Below are 19,842 nucleotides of genomic sequence, written 5' to 3'. Positions count from 1 at the left end.
ATGGTGATTGGGATATCTTTGTGTCTCTCTGCTCAGTCTATGTCTCTTTCTGATCACTGTGATTTGTATCTTTGCATTTGTTTGTGATCATTCCATTTTGGTCCAAACAAGAAATGCCACTTCATACAGAAACATGCCCATTTTCATTGGGCTCCAGACTCAATGGGCCCTTAAGCCTGTGCCCTGTAAGTCCTTTAAGTAATCATTCACTGCTTGAAGTTGACCAATAAATTATATGTCTGGTTTGTCCACATATTTTGTGAATTCTCCACTCTCGAGAAAGGAGTCCACTCTCTCTTCCTGAACCCTTTAATGTCCTGCTCTACCGCACACTTTTTAGTGACTTTACAGTATCTTTGTGGAAGAAAGCCTGTCTGCGCCATCACTGCCCTTCGGTTTTAGTACGGTCAAAGTGAGTATATCTTATGCCATTACATTTGGATTATTTTAATATAAAGTAAGTGACGTTTTAAGCACTAAGAACAAATATTAAAACAGACCTTTTGCCGCACTAAAATGAAAACAAATCGAAGAAACGCATTTTTCTTAGTGCGGACATGAAGGGTTAGCGTTGAAGTTTTCATGTAATATTATATTATGACCACAAGAGGTCCTCCTACGACTGGAAACAACGACGCTACCTGGTCATAACAAGACCCAAACAATGAAAATTGCTTTTATGTGCAGTTCTTACATAAATCCAAATAAAGTGAAGTCTAGTATGTGTTTAAGCGAATTACTAAACCCGTTGGTGTTGCGGGTTGGATATCAGCTAGAACTGTTTCTAATATGTTTCATAAACACAATTTTACTGCTTAGATTGATCCATTTGAGCCATAAAAGATGAATGGATGAGGAAATCTAATTAATTTGACACATTATGAAATACTTTTAGCCAACAGCCCCGAAAAAACGTAATAATCATGCAGATGAGTGATTAGTAGGCTAAAGATGTTTTTTCTGCACTCTCATTTCCATCCTCTCATTTCTGACGAAGTTATTATATTATATATGCTGATAAAGAGGAAATTATCGTTTCTAATTTTGATTTATTCAGATGTACTGTTAGAGGTGACGAGGTGACGTCACCAGAAAATTGACTTTTTTTTTTCTCCTCCTGTCCTGTAGTACACAACTCCACATATGGTCGTCGTGTCTCCGCCCAGCTACACCAAACTCCAACTGTTGTCTCCCCGCCCCGAGCGTGAGTCTGGACTGGGAGATAACAGTGGAAACGGGTCAGGGTGTGCCTGCACATTAGAGCCGACTCGCCGCCTGAGCGACGTGCCTTCTCTCTTCAGAAATGACAAGCCGTTGCGAAGCTTTAAGTGCGCTTTAGTGTCACATTTGTGACTCCTGTGGACGTTTCTGCACTGACACTGGCGGTGTTGCTCAACTTTGAGAACTACAGTGGGTAGAATTGGCGTGCTAAGGCGGAATGCGCGGATTTCTTGGCTGTTCCTCCCGTATTTTGACATCGGAACATTGTCGTGACTTTGGCCAGTCTACTGCAGCTATCAGCGTAATCGGGATTTTTTTAAAGGGTGCAATCAACATCTAACATGCAGCAAGATGTGGAGCTGCACCTCTGCCTGTAACAGACTGTTTACCTGTGTAGAGACGAGGCAGGACTGCAGGTCGTGTCTGTGCGGTCGCTTCAAGAGTAGCCGCCGTGCGTAACGCTGGCTCTCCATGGAGGACTGCTGGAGAAGCCGCTCATCGCAATCGACATTTTAAGAGAGCGAGTTAAACTTGAAACAAGATGAGTCAAGACCAGGACGGGATATCCTTACCGGTACCTTGCTTTGGTACTTGTCCCGGCAGAGAAACAGTCAGTGGGGAGAATTCCAGCAGCAACAGCAGCGGTGGTGGTGCTGGAATTCCTGCAGCCGGAACTTTCTGGCAGGACCCCCTGGTTGGAGGCGGCGACCTCAACCCGACCTCCGGGGGTTGCCCGATGGACGGCGGAGGCTTGCTGTCAACCGGCAAGTCTTGTAAAAGCAGGCCGGTGACGGTGGCCTATGTGGTGAACGGAGAAGCGAGTCCGCAGAATAATGCTGAAAGCATGGCCCTGCAGTGTCTGAAGGACGCCTGCGACTCGGTGGGCAGCAAACTGGACACGGTGAACTTTGGTAAACTGGACTTTGGTGAGACCACAGTCCTGGACCGCTTTTACAACGCAGGTGAGTCATGTACAGAAAGCTAAAATGCTTTCACATCCAGTGCGCTGAGAGCAGCTTGTGTCAATAGAATTTCAGGGATGAAACTTGACCTACAGGATTTAATCAAACTCACCTGAGCTACCTATATTTGAAATTCTGAAACTTTTAGAACAATCCTCTAAATAGATTTGATGTGATTTATCTTTGCTAATATAATATATATATATAATAGCTATTATAATGATTTTTGGACCTTTGCTGAAAGTCAGTGACCCCTGAAGTGTGATTACTTCAAGGTGATGACACAGGAATGCTTGCCTCTCCTCCTACAGTACTTTCATGGGTCATAAGTCACATTTGCTGCACCCCTTCTGTTCCAGGAACTGCTTTCCAGCAGTTCAGGTTGCTCAGAGCACCTCCATCCAAGCACAAAGCTCGACGTGTCAGTTCCTGAGGCTGAAACCTGCATGTCACAGATACTTCCACTCTGGGCAGAGCAAAGCTGAAACCTCATTTGGGGTTGTTTAACTTTTGCTCCACAGATGTGGGGTTTACATTTTCCCTTAACACCTCATTTCCCCCTTCCATTGTGCTGCTCTGTTGTGCGGCAGTGTCATAGTTTGAGCCATGAGGCTGGACTTTCCACTGGAATCTATTGTACAGCAGAACAAACATGAATCCTCTGACAAAAGGTGCTTTCCATTTCTTATCTATATAGTTAGAAATAACCACTGATGCATAATGAGTCATGAAAACAAAAAAACTTTCAGGGATTTTTATAAAACTGAAAAAAAAAGTGTTTGCATTTCTCTCAGATACTTGGTTTCAGGATTTGTTCAGCAGACTAACTGTCAGATCCTCAGCAACGACGAGACAGCCATTCCCTCACTCGTCCCTTAAAATGGTAAAGATTGATTTTGGAGAAGTAAAACTCAAAACCCTCATTAAAAATAAAAGTTTTTTTATTGGCAATAAATATTTCTATTTATTTACAACAACTTTCATGTGACAGATGTGTCATGGAGTATTTGGCTACAAAAAGATTGAGTCATTAAAAGCGTGTAAAGTCTATAAGACAGTCAAGTCTGTCAGATAGTGGAAGACTCAGTTTCCATCCAGCTCTTTACAAGTGAAAAAGAGTGTAAGCAGCCATGATCACAATGATCTCTAATAATTGTGATGATACGATAGTGACAAAAGGCAGGAATAAATCTGATAAGAACAATAATTTATCAGAAGGCCTGTTTATTTTCCATATTGTAGGTCAGTTAGGCTAAATTTAAAGCCACTGTTGCTGAAGTTTGGAATGTGTTTGTTTGTACTTCAGACGGCATTGAATGGTGAAATAAAGGCACCTGTCATTTTTATGTGGGTTAAACTTGTATGTACAGTAATTAAAGAGTTAAAGCACAACTTTAACTCAGTTAAGAGTTTGTAACTCTATGTTTGGGTAACGAATGTTAGAAATCTTTACATTCAGTCTGTCTGTAGTTGTAAAGAATAACATGCATTTCACAGCTGCAACACCATGTCAGTCAAACACTACCAGTGTCACCTCTGCTGTGCAGAGGACCAGTGCATGTCAGTCTGCCCATTGATGATATCCAATATCCTTATCCTGAAAATGGAAAAGTTAAACCAACTGAAGAAAACCTTAACATACTTTTATGAACATTAGAGAAATTGAGTTAATAGGTGGTCTGCACGGTGGTGTGGTGGTTAGCACTGTCACCTCACAGCAAGAGAGTTCCAGGTTCAATCCCTGCCTGGGGCCTTTCTGTGTGGAGTTTGCATGTTCTCCGAGTGCATGCGTGTGTGAGTGTGCATGGTTGTTTGTCTCTATGTGGCCCTGTGACACCTGTCCAGGGTGTACCCCACCTTTCGCCTGATGACTGCTGGGATAGGCTCCAGCCCACCCGCTACCCGATTAACGGATTGACAGTATAGAAAATGGATGGATGGATGTTTTGGATTCATGAGTTAATGGGTCAAGTGTGACTATTAATAACACATTTTGTACTTTTCTTTTTGCACAATGCACGTTTGTCTTACAACTGCGTTGCATTGTGCATGTGCAGTTTCTTGTGCAGATCTTTCTGAAAGCTTTGCCATTTGTTTTGTAACAAAGGCTGAGCAGTCGAAGTTGTGATGCATGTGGATGCCAAATATGAGCCACAATCTAGCAACCAGAATTTTTTTGTTCATTTTAATATCTTATACCTGATTTTTTCTTATCAGCAAAATTATTAGTTAAACACTTTTAAATCTATTAGTTACAACTGATGAATCCTATACAAAAAGTAACATAGTTGAGGGGAACTCTTGTATATAAAATACTTGAAGATTTAATTTGAATTTTTGTTTATTGAGTAAAGGAAACTCAATTTAAACCTTAATGCCTTTGCTTAGTTTGCCCTGCAAATACAAATCAAATTGTTTGCTAGGATGTAGCACTCATGGTTCTTAATAACCATAACATTGTCTTGTTTAGTTTACAAAGAAGGCAGCTTCATACAAACAGTGCTCTAATGTATTTGTTCAGGCCTTCTACTTATGCTACAGGGTTTTATCATTTTTACTTATTTTTCCACAAAGCGAGTACAAAGCACCGTCTAAGCAAAATGAAATGCTTTTATGAGTTTAGAGTTTTAGAAGGACAGCCTTCCTGCTAAGAGCATTGAGAAAAACCAGAACATTGTAGAATCTCTTCCACAAAACAGCCATGTAGGTTCTTGAATTATTAGTTGTACAAACACATCAAGTTCCCTGTATTTAGTGAGCTCCTCTTTCTCAGAAGTACTGTTGTATGTTCTCACAATACACCAGGGAGGGCAGTGGTATTTTCCCAGGAAAAACGCTGTTCACTTCTTCATCCTCTTCCTATATAAGTGTGCACCAGAGATGAAAATGAGACCACAAAAAAAAAAGCTAAACAATGAGCTGAAGGCAGAGCTGTTCATTTGCCAGATTCAAATTCAACCAGAGGCTGCTCCAGCTGGCCTAAAAAGGCCTCTTCACGTGATGCCATGGACAAAGAAATTTGGTTGAAAGATGGCAGAGCCTGATGTTTAAGCTTTCAGGCATATCAAGGGAAGAACCGGTTTAACCCTCTTTTACCTTTTCGTTGATGTCTCCTCTTCAACTCATCTTGATTTGGGGTCTCATTCCAGGCTTTACTTGGGCTTTGAAAAACTTAATTCTGAAAAAATACACAGGAAACAATGAGAGACAATGGAGGTGAATAACACTGCCAACAATAATAAGTCATCACATGAGCCCTCATTCGCTGGCAAACAGTCAAAAATATGAATCAGAAAAATGTATCCAATACGTGTATTTTAGGACAAGTCAACTGCTGCAGGGCAGGACAAAGCAAAAATAAACTTCTGAGTTGACTGAAAACAACATTGACAGGATTAATAGATAAGGCAGCGACTGATTTAAGATGATAGTCGCCTGATCTGAAAACTGCCTACAAAGGAGAGTCACCATGTAGCTTTATGTTAAAACACTGATGGGTTTAACACTGATTGATTATTCACATCTGTGTTGCTTTACCTGTTTAAGCAGGTTTGGGTGTTGGGTCATCACTGTGGAATGCAGCGCTTTATCTCTCCAGTTGTTCATTAGGCAACATGACTGTATAATTTATAGGGAGCACAGTGACTTTAACAGTCCCTGCATACTTTGTTAGAAGCTTTGCTTCAGTCTGAATGTTTGTTCACCAACCGGCCAGCAGCACAGGTGAAAGTCACAAATTGTTTTCAGGCCGCACACTTGTGTTTTGACTTCGTAGAAGCATAGGCTTGGCAAACTCTGATGAAAGATTTTTAAGAGCTTAATTGCAACACATTCTGTGCTCATATATCGTATTTTTTCCTCTCTTTTTTTATTGCCATTTATGTGTCCAGAAATATAGAAAATGTTCTCTGTAGGGTTTTAATAAGCATAGACGATGCTTTCATTTGTGCAATCAAAACTTTACTGTAATGTGGAAAAGTTTTGAGCCACCCCTTATTTCTTCATATATTTGTTTTCATAGGGCCGGAATCTTCAGTGGTATAGAGTTCTCCGGCTTTCTAAAGCTCTTTAAAACATTTTCTGTGGACATTGGCTGCTTTTTCATTAATTTTCAGTCCACTTCTTGTACCTTAACTTTTTTTATTTCTAGTTAAACTACTTAAAGGCGACCTACGAATCATCGAGTATAAAAAAAGGCATGTAACTAAAAGGATGAACCAATTTTTTGTCCTTTTGTCCATGTTACAGACAACTCAGCAAGAAATCCATTTTAAGGTGTATCATAAGGGACTTGCCAAGTTCTCACAGTACATGGCACAGAATACTAAGGAAAATATAGCTTGACTGACGTAAAACAGTATTTTCTCACCAATAAGATGATTCCCAAAGAGCTGTCAGCTGAAAACTCAGCGTGACATATCTCAGCATGGTGTGCAGTGTGTTCTTAAAAAACTGAGGAAACTGAACAAATGGAAGACAAAAGAAGAAGTGTCAGGCCTACAGAAATTATCCACAGCAGATGAACAGTATCTGAAAGTGGTGTCTTTAAGAAATAGGAAGCAAATCCACTTGACACAGGACCTGAGTGGTGCATCTGGACCTTCAGTTTATCCATCTTCAGCTCACTGAAGCCTTAGCCTCATCCTCCCCAGAGCCCGGACCTCAACATTATTGACAGAGAACGGAACAAAAGGCAGTCAACATCCAAAGAAGAGCTTTGGAATGTCCTCCAAGAAGCCTGGAGAACTATTCCTGAAAATTACTTAAAGAAATGGAAGAAAGCTTGTCTCAGAGGGTTCAGTCTGTGTTGGAGAATAAAGGAGCTCAGACCAAATACTTTCAAGCAGTTTTTACCTTAAATGCTGTATTAACATTTATGTTTGCATGTTTCACTAAATCCCATGTCCCATTTTTACGGCAATTTCTAAAGTAATGCGTTATGGCTCAAGACCCTTGCACAATACTGTTTAAAAAAAAATCTAACTGGTGATCCAATTTACAGCATATTTCAAATTTAAGAGGCTACAGTTTCAGATTCTTATGTGTTTGTACTTGATGAATGACTCATCAGTTATAAAAGTTGTGATGTAATCAGCTTATTGCTTCTTAATGAATATTAGCTGGCACTGGCACTTGACCTTAAAACATGATCAAGCTACAGTGTTGCACTGCAAAATTCATGTGGATGTGAGTAATGTTGTGGGCAACATTACACACAGGGTTAGTTAGTACAGTGCCGTTACACAGATGTAGTTCTTGCACAGTGGGTGAGACCTTACTGTGTCCACTGTTAACCCCGCTGGATGTCATTGTTGAGTGCATTTCAGGAATCACCGGCGTAAGTGTGCACAGTCAGCTTCCAGCCTGGGAAGCCACGCTGCTCTGAAATCCCTTCAGCTAGCCCAGTGATAAGTTGTTTATCCTTCCTCCTGTTTACTCTGCATGCTTGGCTGCATTTCAGGGGTTAGAGAGCGCAAGGTCAGAAGGAATTAGTCCACAGGCCACTCACTGGCGTCTGGGGAAATCTGCCCCGACCTCAGCAGGAGAGGTAGTCTGCAGGCAGAACTGCACATGCATGTTTCTGAGGAAACTTTTATTCATGCTCAAAATCAGAACCTGAGAGTTGCGTCATTGATTGTTGGTGTGAAATCCACTTGACAAAGAAAATTAAATATGTCAGCGATTAAACACATGTCGTATCAGACTAATAACAGAGATCTGCGACATCCTTGCATGCTTCACTTGCGCTTTTAAGATGGAACTCCTCAAATGTAAGTGTTGCATAAATTCCATGCATAATCTTTTAAGTACTATGCAGAAAAATGAGTGGTGGTGGAGCAGTTTCGACGGTGTATCAAAGCTCCCTTTCAGGGCTTATCAGGGTTCACCTGAGGTGAGTTGCAGCAACGTCTTTAGAAAGCCACTGGAGAATGAGCAGCACCTGAATCATATCTTGTTTGGGATCTGGATAAGGCAGCATTGAGCAGTGAATGACTCTGAGATCTGTAGAATTCTTCTGAAAGCAAGATTCATTTTAGATTATTTTTGTTTTATTCATTTGTGTTGTAAAGTAGTTTATCTGCCAGTTTGCAGCCTTTGTAAAGTGTCCCTTGCTTTTTCACAGGCAGAACAACCATCATTACATTCTTGTTTTCTCATCTTACAAACACATAGCTGCACGCAACACATTGACAATGCACTCAACAGTATCTAATTATAACACTGTAACCAGGCTCCAGCAGAGGTGTGTTACTCATCTGTCTCTAATGGTGCTTGTTTTCACACACAAATTGAGCAGCTTTTGTCTGGTTTGGATCAGGGTTGTGATTCTGCTTACACACCATAAGGGTCACAGAGTGAAGTGGATGTAAAAACTGAATGTGTGGCAAGAGAGTCTGTTTTATTGTGGAGCAAAGGAAAAGCTGTTTCATTTTACACCGTCAACAGCAAATCATTCTGTAACTGTGAAGGCATCTATGTGAGCAGCATCTGAGTCCAAGACAAATCCCCCTTCTGCAGACAATCAAGTATATTGTATCTTATCTTTTTCTTTATTGTATTTATTTCTTCACTTTTTAAAAGTTATCTGTCTATGTAAAAGCTGCAAAAGCAAACCACCCACCCAAATGTCTAAATCTCATTTTCTACCTAAATTCACATTTGGAACAAAATCAACAAAAACTGTGTGCTGAGCAAAAGAGGAAACACAAACCCAACAAGTGCAGCTTGGTCCATATAGAATTCCTCCAGATACATAATAAGTGCAGCAACATCATACTACTGCACAGGCCAGCTGGATGATGGAAGTGTCGTTAGTTTTGCAGGTCTTAGCCTATATAACAAACTACTGGATGCAAAATAATGTTAGACTTCCCTCAAGAGCTGTAGAAACATTTCACCATGTCTGAATATCTGAAATTTGTTCCAGACATTCATGCAGATGATCAGATATTCATGGTGTTATGGTATTTATGATGTTATGATGGCACAAAGAGAAGAAAAGTCAGAAGATCACCAAAGCTAATATGGTCCATCCGCTGGATAATATTGAATAATATTTACATAAAGCTTAGCAGGAATCTACATGATAAGCATCAACATGGTAGACCAGCTGTCCCTGGCGCTGACAAATAATCCTTCCAAACCTCTAAAGATATCATCATTCCCTTGACATCTCCTAAATACATGATGCTACAACAGTGTGTTCTCAGGAAGTAGTCTGAAAATACAAAGGAATTGTGAAAGAGATTTTTATCAGAGATGCTGGTGTTTTCTTTGCCATTTTAGATGGAAAACTCTTAGTTTTCAACTTTATTTTAAGGTGTATTCTTACTCTAATTTCTGTTTCCTGCAGTGTCATTTCAGTACAGTAGTTTGGAAACAGCAGAACAGCTGGTAACTCAATCCTCTCATGTGATATGAGGTTGAAACAGTTTTCACTTGGCACTGATGCAAATTCCTTGTCTTAGGGAATTCTTTGCCCCTAAAAAGCAAGCGAGCAGGTCAACAAGTCGGCATGTCAGAGTCACTTGCACTGCAACACAGGATTCTACCAGTGCGTTTACTGGCCGTGGATGAAGTCATATTCTGTTCTCAGCCATTTTCCACCCCCGGGGCAATGGCACTGCACTTCGTTGCCTCTTCACACAGAGATTTTTACTAAGTGGAGCAGGGGTGAAAAGGACCGCTCTGCCAGGAGAGCAGTGCGGCTGGCAGGTTGGTCTCATTTCCTGCATCATATTTATGTTTTGGGTCTAGGCTTTCCAGCACACTTGTATCTAAAAATAAAGACCACATTAATCTCTCTGCTAGGCAGGGCGTCGAAACTGCTGAATAACCATTGTCTTGTATTTCCCACATGGTCCTCTGGGAGAAAAGAAGGATTTTGCAGATAGAATTGCCTGTTTGAAAGATGTATAAAAGATCTCTTTTCCGTTCCCAGGGTTAGGTTTTTGTATTTGTTTTGTTTTGTGTGGTTTTTTTTGATAAGTGCTTTGTGACTCTTTTTTTAATTTCTTTGCTTTTTTTTCTCCATTTGTAACTGAATCTGATTTGGAATCCATTATGGATGTTTGAACACTTGCTGGGAAGGTTATTCACCCCACCTTTTAATAGTCACATGGCTTGCATCAAGATGCCCATCCACTTCAAAGGCTCCATTTATGGTTTGAATTTCTGTTTTCATTATTTTCCCACAATTTACCAAATTTATGGTAAAGTAGAAAATTGAAAATCAACAATAAAAATGTCATTCCTCATGAGTAATAGAGACTCCCTGAGGGACCAAACTTGCCCCACCTTGTTTTTACTTAAAAATTATTTGTTTCTAAGTTGGAACCTTCAAAAAGAGCATTACAGATTTTCATTGGATGTACAGTTGTCTCTATTTGAACTTTAAGGACAGCTTTTTATCCTCTTTGGTTCATTTCTTGGGGTCTCAAACCTCTCTTCAATACCAAGTCTTTAAGTTCTGTCTTTGGGTGTAGCAACTCAAAACTAAAATAAATACTTAAGGTTATTTTTGTGCAAAACATTGTATGTAGAGCATTTATTTACAGTACAAATCCACCAAATACATTGAGTTTGTAGTGTTACGTCAACAGCTCTGTTGCCCTGTCACTTTAACCTGTCAAAACATGTAGAAATACTCCAACCATCCACTGTTTCTGTTCCTGGAAATGTGGTTCTTTTTGGGTGTGAGGCACTTCTCAAGTGTTGGAAATTATTTAAAGTGGAGCATGGAGACAGTAATTCCACTGTCTCTCTCTGTCTCTGTGTGGGTCAAGCTCCCGGGAAAGGTTCCCACTGCACTCTGCCCCACTAACACGAGCGCCATTCCCTCCTTCTCCATTAGAGTTAAGGGGAAACTCTACAACTGCTAAACACACACTGATGGCTTCATGCATACCATTTACAGCTGTTTCCTCACTGAGTCTCCATGGTTATCGCATCATATGTGTAACTGTTATGTAATTGATTGCAATCAGTGCTTTATTTACCTACTGCACTTACTATGCTTGAGTCAAACTGGGGTGTGCCTGATGAAAATATAGACCTACACAGCTGGCCATCGAGTGAATAATGTATACACTGCAGTCGCTAATGTAATTGCAAGGGCTTTTATCACTGCTGTGTGATGACATTTTCAGAAATATGAAGGGTTGTTAGGCTAAAATAAGGGCACATGCTAACCCATTTTATCTTTCCCTATTCCCTGCTAGATGAAGCAGACTGTATAAACAGTGTTATAGCCTTGCAAGAACAGAACATTTGTGATATATTTTTGATGTTGCTGCATTCTCTTGGTTTTTGTACCTGCACAACACTACATAGACTTTAGGGAAACTACCTTTGGACTGGCAAATGTGGATGTTGGTCACACTACATTGGAACAGCATTGGGAATGTGTTGTTCTGTGGGCATGGAGAAGGCTTCTGAGTGAGTTCCTTGAAAGTTGCTTCAGCAGTACGGAATGCAGGTGCAGCTTTTTCACAAACTCATCAACAAAGTTTCCATACACAATATTTTGAACCTCATAGCAAGATGTGGTGACCTTGAGAGGAAGATTGTTGTGCGAGTTAAAGTTTAAACTGATATGACAGTTGTTTATATTCAAGCTTTGCTTTAGTACAGCTGCAAACAACCGTGCACGTCTAGTGCTGTATTGACGCTCTTAGCTTGCTGGAGCCTGGTTACAGAATCACAGCTGGCAGTACAGAGCAGCAGACTTTCAGATTTTCCTCCATTGAATAAGCTGCATTCTTCAGCTATAGAGCCTCTGATAAAGAGAGAGATAGTACCAGAATCAGCGTTTCTCTACTATTTCCTGAGATGCAGAGATACATCACTGGCTTCGACTTTGGTTTCATTTTTAGTTTCGGCTCCGTGTTGGATTGAGTTTCTGCTTCTTTATTATAACGCCTAGTTGTTTTTCAAGGTTGTATGTTTCAAGTGAAATGTTTTTAATAGGACTTGTGGGATTAGCCACTATGATGAAGTAAAGCAACAGAGAGATCAGGAGTTCACATAAGAGCCCTGCACGGAATTGTTTTTATAATCCTGCTGCTGTTACATTTCTGACCATTAGCACTTGCTCCAGGTGCCACATCCCAATCTCAATGCAGCTCTCTAGTGTGAATATTCTAACAAATGTGATGGTATTTATAGCAGCTAAATGCAGCAGGGATGAATAAAGGCACCTGATTATCTGCATTCACAAAATTATATCTACTGACACGCATACATAGCTCAAGCATGAAGCAGCAATAAGAAAGAAAAAGCTTTCTAAATCACTTGCAAGTTACTTTCACTAGGTGACATGCCAGCCATCATCAAGACAGACAAGAAAGCATGTTTAGTACTTTTGTTCCACCTTTAGTCTCTCTGACAGGGTCCTTTTTTAATATTCCTCAGTTTATTTGTTGATGCCAACACTGTGGTGAAAGCCAACAGAGCTGTTGACACTGCAGGAGCTGCAGTTTCTTTTCTGACTTGCCTCCCCCATCTGAGGCAGCATTAAAATTGCATGCTCCTGTGAGATTTGCATCAGGTCCCACAGCACCCGCAGTATGCCAGTCCCAGTGCAGCCCTTTAGTTCTCTTTAGTTCCCTTTAGTTGTGTGTTTTTACAGGTGAAGTTGTCCTTCTGACACCCCTACTGGAGAGCTTCCAGTGCTTATGGAGCAGTTTGCAGCCCAGTTTCATGTGGCTGGATTGCAATTCAGCGCCTCCATTTCTGAGGTCATGGCTCTTGCCAAGGAAAAGATGATATGCTTCCATAAGTTGAAGATAGATGGTCTGTCTCAAGTAAAAGAGATTAAGTATCGCAGAGATTGGTAAGGCTCTCCATTTACCATTTGACCTATGTGTCTACCCTCCCTGACCTTAGCTAATGAGGTGACAGTGCTTGAGCTTACTTTCGGAGAATAGGTAAAGAGTTCAGAAATCTTAGAGTTGCTCATAGGAACACAGATATGAGTTAATTCTTAACTGAAGTAGACAAGAATGTTGTTTTGTGTTGTGCATGTGTAGGCTACACTGTGCTATAGCTGTGCTATCGCTGTAGTGTTTTCTGGTTGTTTATTGCTAAAGGCTGTTGGGAGCAACAGTTTACATTTGTCCTCAGCCTCCTCTAATCAAAATAGATTTATTTGTATCCAATTCTATGTGCTCATTTTTGCTCAGGGCACAGCAGAGACTGAGACTTTACATTGATGAAAAAAATCCATATCCACTTTAGCAGTCTCTAGTGTCATCTTGATCCAGCTCTGATTGAAATATTAAGAAGAGCCCCTCTCTAAAAGGGCCTATGGAATTGGTAGAGACTCTTTAGGGGAAGGCTCTATAAAGAGGAGCCAAAAGACAACATGGCAATCCTAAGTGAATTCATAAAGTTCTCCCCTCTCTGACCCGCTCATCACCGTTTGCCTCCCTCCCCCTCCCTCTCCTTCTTTCCCCCCCTCAGAGGCACCACTGGGCTTGAAGAACCTGCAGCAGCAGACCAAGTGCTGCTGAAAGCCATAACAGTGGGAGAGAGTATTGAATTATTTTGCCTCCTCTGCTTTGAGCAGTAGGCGAGGGAATCAATTTAGTTTTGGTCAACAGAAGCCAGCCTTGGCATAGGAGCTGTGGCAAGATTATCGGTGAACCACTAGAGGCATTTTGCACTAGTTTTTGACAGTTTATCTTATCTTATCTTGTTGAAGACAGACGTATATTTATTTGTGATGTAGGGTGATTGCAGAGATGTAAAAATCAGCTGAGAGGAGGACATGTGATCTGTCAAAAGCATGACATAAATATTCAAGTTACTCTGCTGTTGGCCATGTGCAGCCTTCTGTCAACACTTATAGCAGGTCTGCTATTGCAATGGTATGCATTTAGCTCTTGTGTTGGACTAGTAAGTAATCAGTACATCTGAATGCTCTCCAGAAATATAAGAAGTTTGTGCTATTGAATCACAGTTACTATGCGCAATATATCTCCATGAAATTAAGAATCCTTGCCTGAATAAGGCAAAAAACAAACACAGTATGGTAATCACTTGTTAAGTTAGACATTTTTGTGTTCACATCATGTTAAAAGCTCTTTATTTGGACTTTGATAGATTTGTTGAGTCATCTAAATGTTCATCAAGGTAATTCCTTGCAAATGCAGTTGGTCTAATTTACGATTATGTGTGTAATGAAGAAGGGTCACACTTTCTAGCAATGACTTTCATAACTATAATCAGACCCCAGCATGACTTAGGAAGAGTTCAAATCTGTCTTGGCTTGTGTAACACCACAAACATCATCATAAAATGTCCCAACATGGTTTCAGCAGTGCACTTTGCAAGCTATATGGTAGCACTTCTGCACAGTTTAATTATTAGACATTAAGATATTCTGTAGGCCTTCAAAAGTTGTTTTAATGTTTTAAGTGTAACTTTCAGAAAACCCTCTATACTGATGACACTGATGAAAGTTAAGTGAATTGCAGTTAGTATTTGTTACTTGCAGTCAGACTCCATAAATAATTTCAGATCTACTGATGTTTTAAAACAGTGATCAGTCATATACTGGGGTGACTAAAATCATCTTGATAAATCAGGTTATACACTTTATGCTTTTATACACTGTTATAAACTGTCCAAAACCAATGATTTCCCTTTTAAATGAATGTTGTACTTACAGTCGCCCAGTTTTATGGTGATGGAGTCAATTTTGTGCTGTTAGCTGCTCTTTTGTTGGCAACAATGTCTAACTGAAGTTAGGTGGTGTTGTTCACTGTTGGTACTGAAAGGAGGGGAAGAGGAACAATGAGGAAAAATCCCAGAAGTGAGTATAATCAATACAATAAAAGGGTGAATAAGGCATTTAGATTTCTTACATTTTAATGTAGCAGCTACAGCATTACCTATGCCAAAATACACAGTAAACTGCAGAAATTGAGTACTTTTAAGGAAGAAGCCAAAGGAAATTAGTCAAGCCTGTAGTTCATCATGCCATTTCTGTTAAACAGAACATCTACAGGACTGCATTTAAACTTCTGTAAAACATATAAGCTAGACTTTTAGAAATACAACCCCAAAAATAGGAGTGCAAAGATAAAAAAACAAAACAGGAAATTTAAATGTTTCATAATTTAATACAACCTCCTACACCCTGCTTTGTTATTGCAGTTTACAGGTTGTTCAGTAAATGTGGCCTCTCACTGGAATGCTTTATTCTTCATATTAGATTAGACTTGGATATACACACTGAGGATATCAGCTGCTTGTTAAAGTGTTTGTCAGCTCTTGGGGATTTGCTGTGAACAGAAAAAGCCATTTTGAGAACTAATCACTCTTCTCATCTTTTTGAGCCCAAAAAAACTGGCTTTACTTCTCATTCATCCCCTATATTCATTCTAATAGCAAGTATTTACCTCAGCTCTGGCTTATAGCACCTATTGCTGCTTTTCTTGTATGAGTTACTGCTGCCTTCTAATGGCCTGTTTGCATTAAAATAACTTTCAAATGTAATATTGATGGGGTAGGCTGCCAGCAGAGAAGTGAGACGAGCCCATCTTTTATTCATCAGGCAACCTGCACTGTCTGGATGTTGACATTCAGCTGCACTTTTTCTGCATAAGACAGGTAGAGAAGAAGATAAACAACCTTTTATGTGTTTGTTCAGGATTACAGAGGTTTGTAGGAAGATAAGGCGTGGTGTGATAGCTATTTGTTTTTTTGACGTTCAGTTAATCCAACAAGCCTGTTACCTTTGGTTTAGACCTTCAATGATACCAAAACATTAAAAAAAATGAGCTAGTGTACATGATCGTGACAGTATTCGTTTGCCCGTGCTACAGATCTGGAACTAACAAGTTGTTAAGCAGCTGTCTGTCGTGATGCGGTTGAAGGTGCACTTATATCTCTGCCTCACACTCCAGAAAGCTCAACCTGACTTGCACTCAATCAGACAGCAGGAATTCTGATGGGAAGATACTGGCTGCTCAGTCAGAGAACACTGCCCACTTGATATTTCAAATCACTGCACAGAGCCAGAGAGCTTAAAATCCCTTTTATCCTGTCCTCTGCCTGCTGAGCTGTAATGAAAATGTGTGGCTGTTTCTGAAAAGCATGCGTGAAAGAGGGGGTTGATGATGAGAAACTCATCATCTGGGGGCCAGCAACAAGTACCTACTCCCTGGTTGAATTTGCATGTCCTGATGTTGAGTGCATGGAACCGCATGGCCTCTCATCCCTGTTCAAAGCTCTCCACCGTAACTCTTTGCATGTTGTGTTGGAATGTAATCACAAAGGCACTGAATTACACTGACTGCTGGATGTTAACTGCTCTAAAAAGTGAGCATTTGCATGCTTGCTTTGACTAATTTGCAGTTATGGATTGGTTGGCAGACAGCAATCTGCCCATTTAACTCTAAGATAATGAAAGTTTCGCTAATACTGTTGAAACATTTGAACAATCATATATAGCTTCCATGAGAGCAAAGGTAATTTGGTTGTTCAGTCATCCCCTTATTTTTATCACCTTTTATTGAAGATGGCAAACAGCCATGTATTTACACACTCAGCAGACACACAGCAACATTTGGAGTTATGTTTCTGACCTCCTCATTAATGTGTGTCTAAAATTTGCTCTCCTTTTAGTTTGTTTGGTCTTGACTAAGTCCTTAAATATCTGTCTCTTCAGGTGTTAAGTGCTCAATTATCTGTACTCATACTTTATATGTTCATGTAGATAATGAACAGTGTGATCATCAGAGGCTTTCTGTAAAAAAAAATATTGATAAAAGCAGCAGGAGTCCATCAAAACAGTAAAGGCCAAAACAAAGAGACACTAAAACCATCCAAAGAGCTGAAAAGTAGTCATTTTCTGTGGGTTTATGTGTGGGTGAATTATAAGCTTTTTGGGCTCTTGAGCATTAGAGAATGTCCAGAGAATCATATCCCCCTCTTTCTTCACAGTTGCACATTCACATGAGCACTTAAGAGATGAAGACTTTTTTTTGTACTAGATGTGTTTTCTCAACTAGGTTTTCTGGAGTAGCAGGATTCAGGAGGCAGGGCATGATGCAAAAAATTGGTTGCTGAAATAGAATTGTTTAGCGGATGAGACTCCCTTATCTATATCAATGATTGTTTTTGTGTTGTCATATATATAGTATATATCTCAGTGGAAAGTGGCAAAAAATACAGCAAAGAAAACAATGTGAAACAATAATGCTATCAGCTTGTAAACACTCTTCTTCAGATGATTTCCTGCAGACTTCCCACATAGGCTCATATCCTAGTTTTATTACTGGGAAGTTGACTTTGCATTAACTCTAGACTAAATAGCAGATATTTGCATTCTCACTTGCAGCCCTTTTAGTAAATGTCTGCAAAATGTCAGTGTTGCATGAACTCGATTAATATTGATCATAGGAAGACTGACGAGTGCTGTCAGTGTTCTGCAGTAAATCAAGATGCAGAGGAGTATGGCTCAGTAAATAACTATCGCGTTTGCGTCATCGTGTCAAGTCTCAAATCTTCATTTGAGTGACTGTTAGCTTGTCAAGGAAACTGGAGAAGCTGTCAGGATTATGGAATCCTTGGCCTAGCTTGGCTATGCGATCTCAAAGCATGATTTCCATATTAAAATCTTCAAAGAGAGCAGTCTATTGTCTTAGTTCACATTGAAATCGGCTTGAAGTGACTGAATGTTTTGCTCCTTTCCTCCAGTGTTATTGTGCTCCATCTTAAAATGATCCATTTGAGGTAAAAGAGCCCCTCCGCAGGGTCAAAGAATATCAGCTCTTAAGCTCTGTGTAATGTGTTTGTTGACACAGAGAGGTGGATAGTTGGAAACAGATGAAAAACCAGGGTGGAGCTTTATCTCTGTGACTCTGAGCCCCTCTGCCATTACTGGACCACAGCCATTTGTCTGTTTTGTTTTTGTCGTTATCTGTAGAAGCCTAAGGGACACCGTTCACCACTGTACTTCATGGGTGGAACTGAAGTCCACAGTTATGCCTATTCTACAAGATGAAGAAGATATCTAATCACTCATATCAACATGATTTAATGTAAAGAAAAGAACCCAAAGATTGTCAGGGACATATATAGTATTTGTAAAACTTCCTACCAGTTAATAAGCTCTCAGGACAAAAGTCAAATGCTTAGACCACAGCAGCATAACAGAGCAGGTTGTTTTGTTGGTATAAGCAGTGGATGTTTTGTTCCTGTCTGGGAACTTCCCACCCCTCTACCAGAAGGCCCTCTGGCTTGAGTGACAATTGGCAATATTTTCTGCTCTCTTGACCTATTGATCCTGATTGTATGATTGAATTCAGTGTGGTATTGAGTGCATTTGTATTCACTGACCGAGTTAAAAAGGAAAGCAAAATAACCTTTTTTTTAATGAAAACAGATAAGCAACATTTATTACCTTACGTCAATGAAATAATATAAGTTTTGCCTTGGAAACACATTTGATAAATGTTCAATTTATTATTAATCTTTTTGGCCCAGTGTGAATTTCATCATTTGGCCCCTAACCCTTTATTTTGCAAGGGTACGGTTCCACTTTTCATTTAAGGATCAAGGGGCAGCAGTGATCTAGACCTTCATCTGGGGCACTGGGGGCCATTCAGATGTCTAGTTGGCTGACTACTGCTCTTTCATCCGCCCCAAAAAAGGGATAACTATGCTATAGAATACAGAGGAGTGAGACCGTCGTCTCTCTCAAAACGAGCAAACATGGTGTTAGTTCATGTAAGGAGACATTGTAAAAAAGAATATGCAACCTTTAGTGATCGTGACAGCAACTACATGTAAAGGATAAGAATGACATCTATGAGTGTATGTGTTGTGAAAAAATGTTTTTAACCCCTAATCCTGATTTTCTTTTGTAACCCTACCCAAGTAGTTTTGATTTCTAACCCTAACAAAGTGACTTTATTTTCTGAAAAAGCCAACCAGACAGCGTTGTTTTGTTTAAATGTGTTTTTTATAAATTAGTTTTTTATGTAGCGTAGGCAGCCAGCAAAAGGCATTCGTCAGGCTGTATCCATGCATTGTAAAAAGAGTGTCGCTACTAATTTAGATGGCTACACTGACTCCTGATATATTGCCTGGGTCTGTTTTTCATCATCAGACATAGCTGTGGTGGAGATGACAGATGCTTTCCGCCAGCCTTCACTTTTCTACCACCTGGGAGTCAGAGAGAGCTTCAGCATGGCCAACAACATCATCCTGTACTGCGACACGAACTCAGACTCCCTTCAGTCCTTGCAGGTAGGTCGTGGTGATGGACAAAAACCAGGGCAGTCCTGCCCTCATCACTTTAGCACACAGTCCAAACAATCGCTGCAGATCGTCAGGGTAGTAATTAAAGACTATATTTAGGAGGAGGCAAGAGGAGGCGTTGGGTTGGCAGAAATGTAATTTGGTGGATGCGACACGTAGATGCATCATTAATGTGATGCAAGGAAACGATTTCATGAAACATTGTGTGATAGGAAGTCGGCAGTTAGATTAGACTGCATTAAATGAGGGTGAAAACAGAGTTTAATCAGGACAGATAATTGTGTTTCCTGGTTTTGGACTAGCTAATACCTTTTTGAATTAAATTTTGTTGTCTTTGGTAGGGTTCCTGCTCGGCTCTTCACACCACCTGCCAGTCAGAGTGTTT

The 19,842-nt window shown here is 40.2% G+C and overlaps 1 protein-coding gene across 1 annotated transcript in view; it reads left to right on the top strand.

Moving 5' to 3' along the window:
* Positions 1-1,211: 1,211 nt before the first annotated feature.
* map3k5 (mitogen-activated protein kinase kinase kinase 5) overlaps positions 1,212-19,842 on the top strand; it is a 67,892-nt gene continuing 49,261 nt past the window's right edge. Inside the window, exons 1-2 of the mRNA XM_072362757.1 lie at positions 1,212-2,183; positions 19,306-19,445. Coding sequence (XP_072218858.1) covers positions 1,763-2,183; positions 19,306-19,445 — 561 coding nt within the window. The 5' untranslated portion in view covers positions 1,212-1,762. The remainder of the gene's footprint in view (positions 2,184-19,305; positions 19,446-19,842) is intronic.

The sequence above is a fragment of the Leuresthes tenuis genome, unplaced genomic scaffold, assembly GCF_036924035.1.
Source record: "Leuresthes tenuis unplaced genomic scaffold, fLeuTen1.0.hap1 SCAF_13, whole genome shotgun sequence".
In the NCBI taxonomy this organism is placed as follows: domain Eukaryota; kingdom Metazoa; phylum Chordata; class Actinopteri; order Atheriniformes; family Atherinopsidae; genus Leuresthes; species Leuresthes tenuis.
Note: the sequence above shows the minus strand (reverse complement) of the source record. Positions and strands in the feature narration are given on the sequence as shown.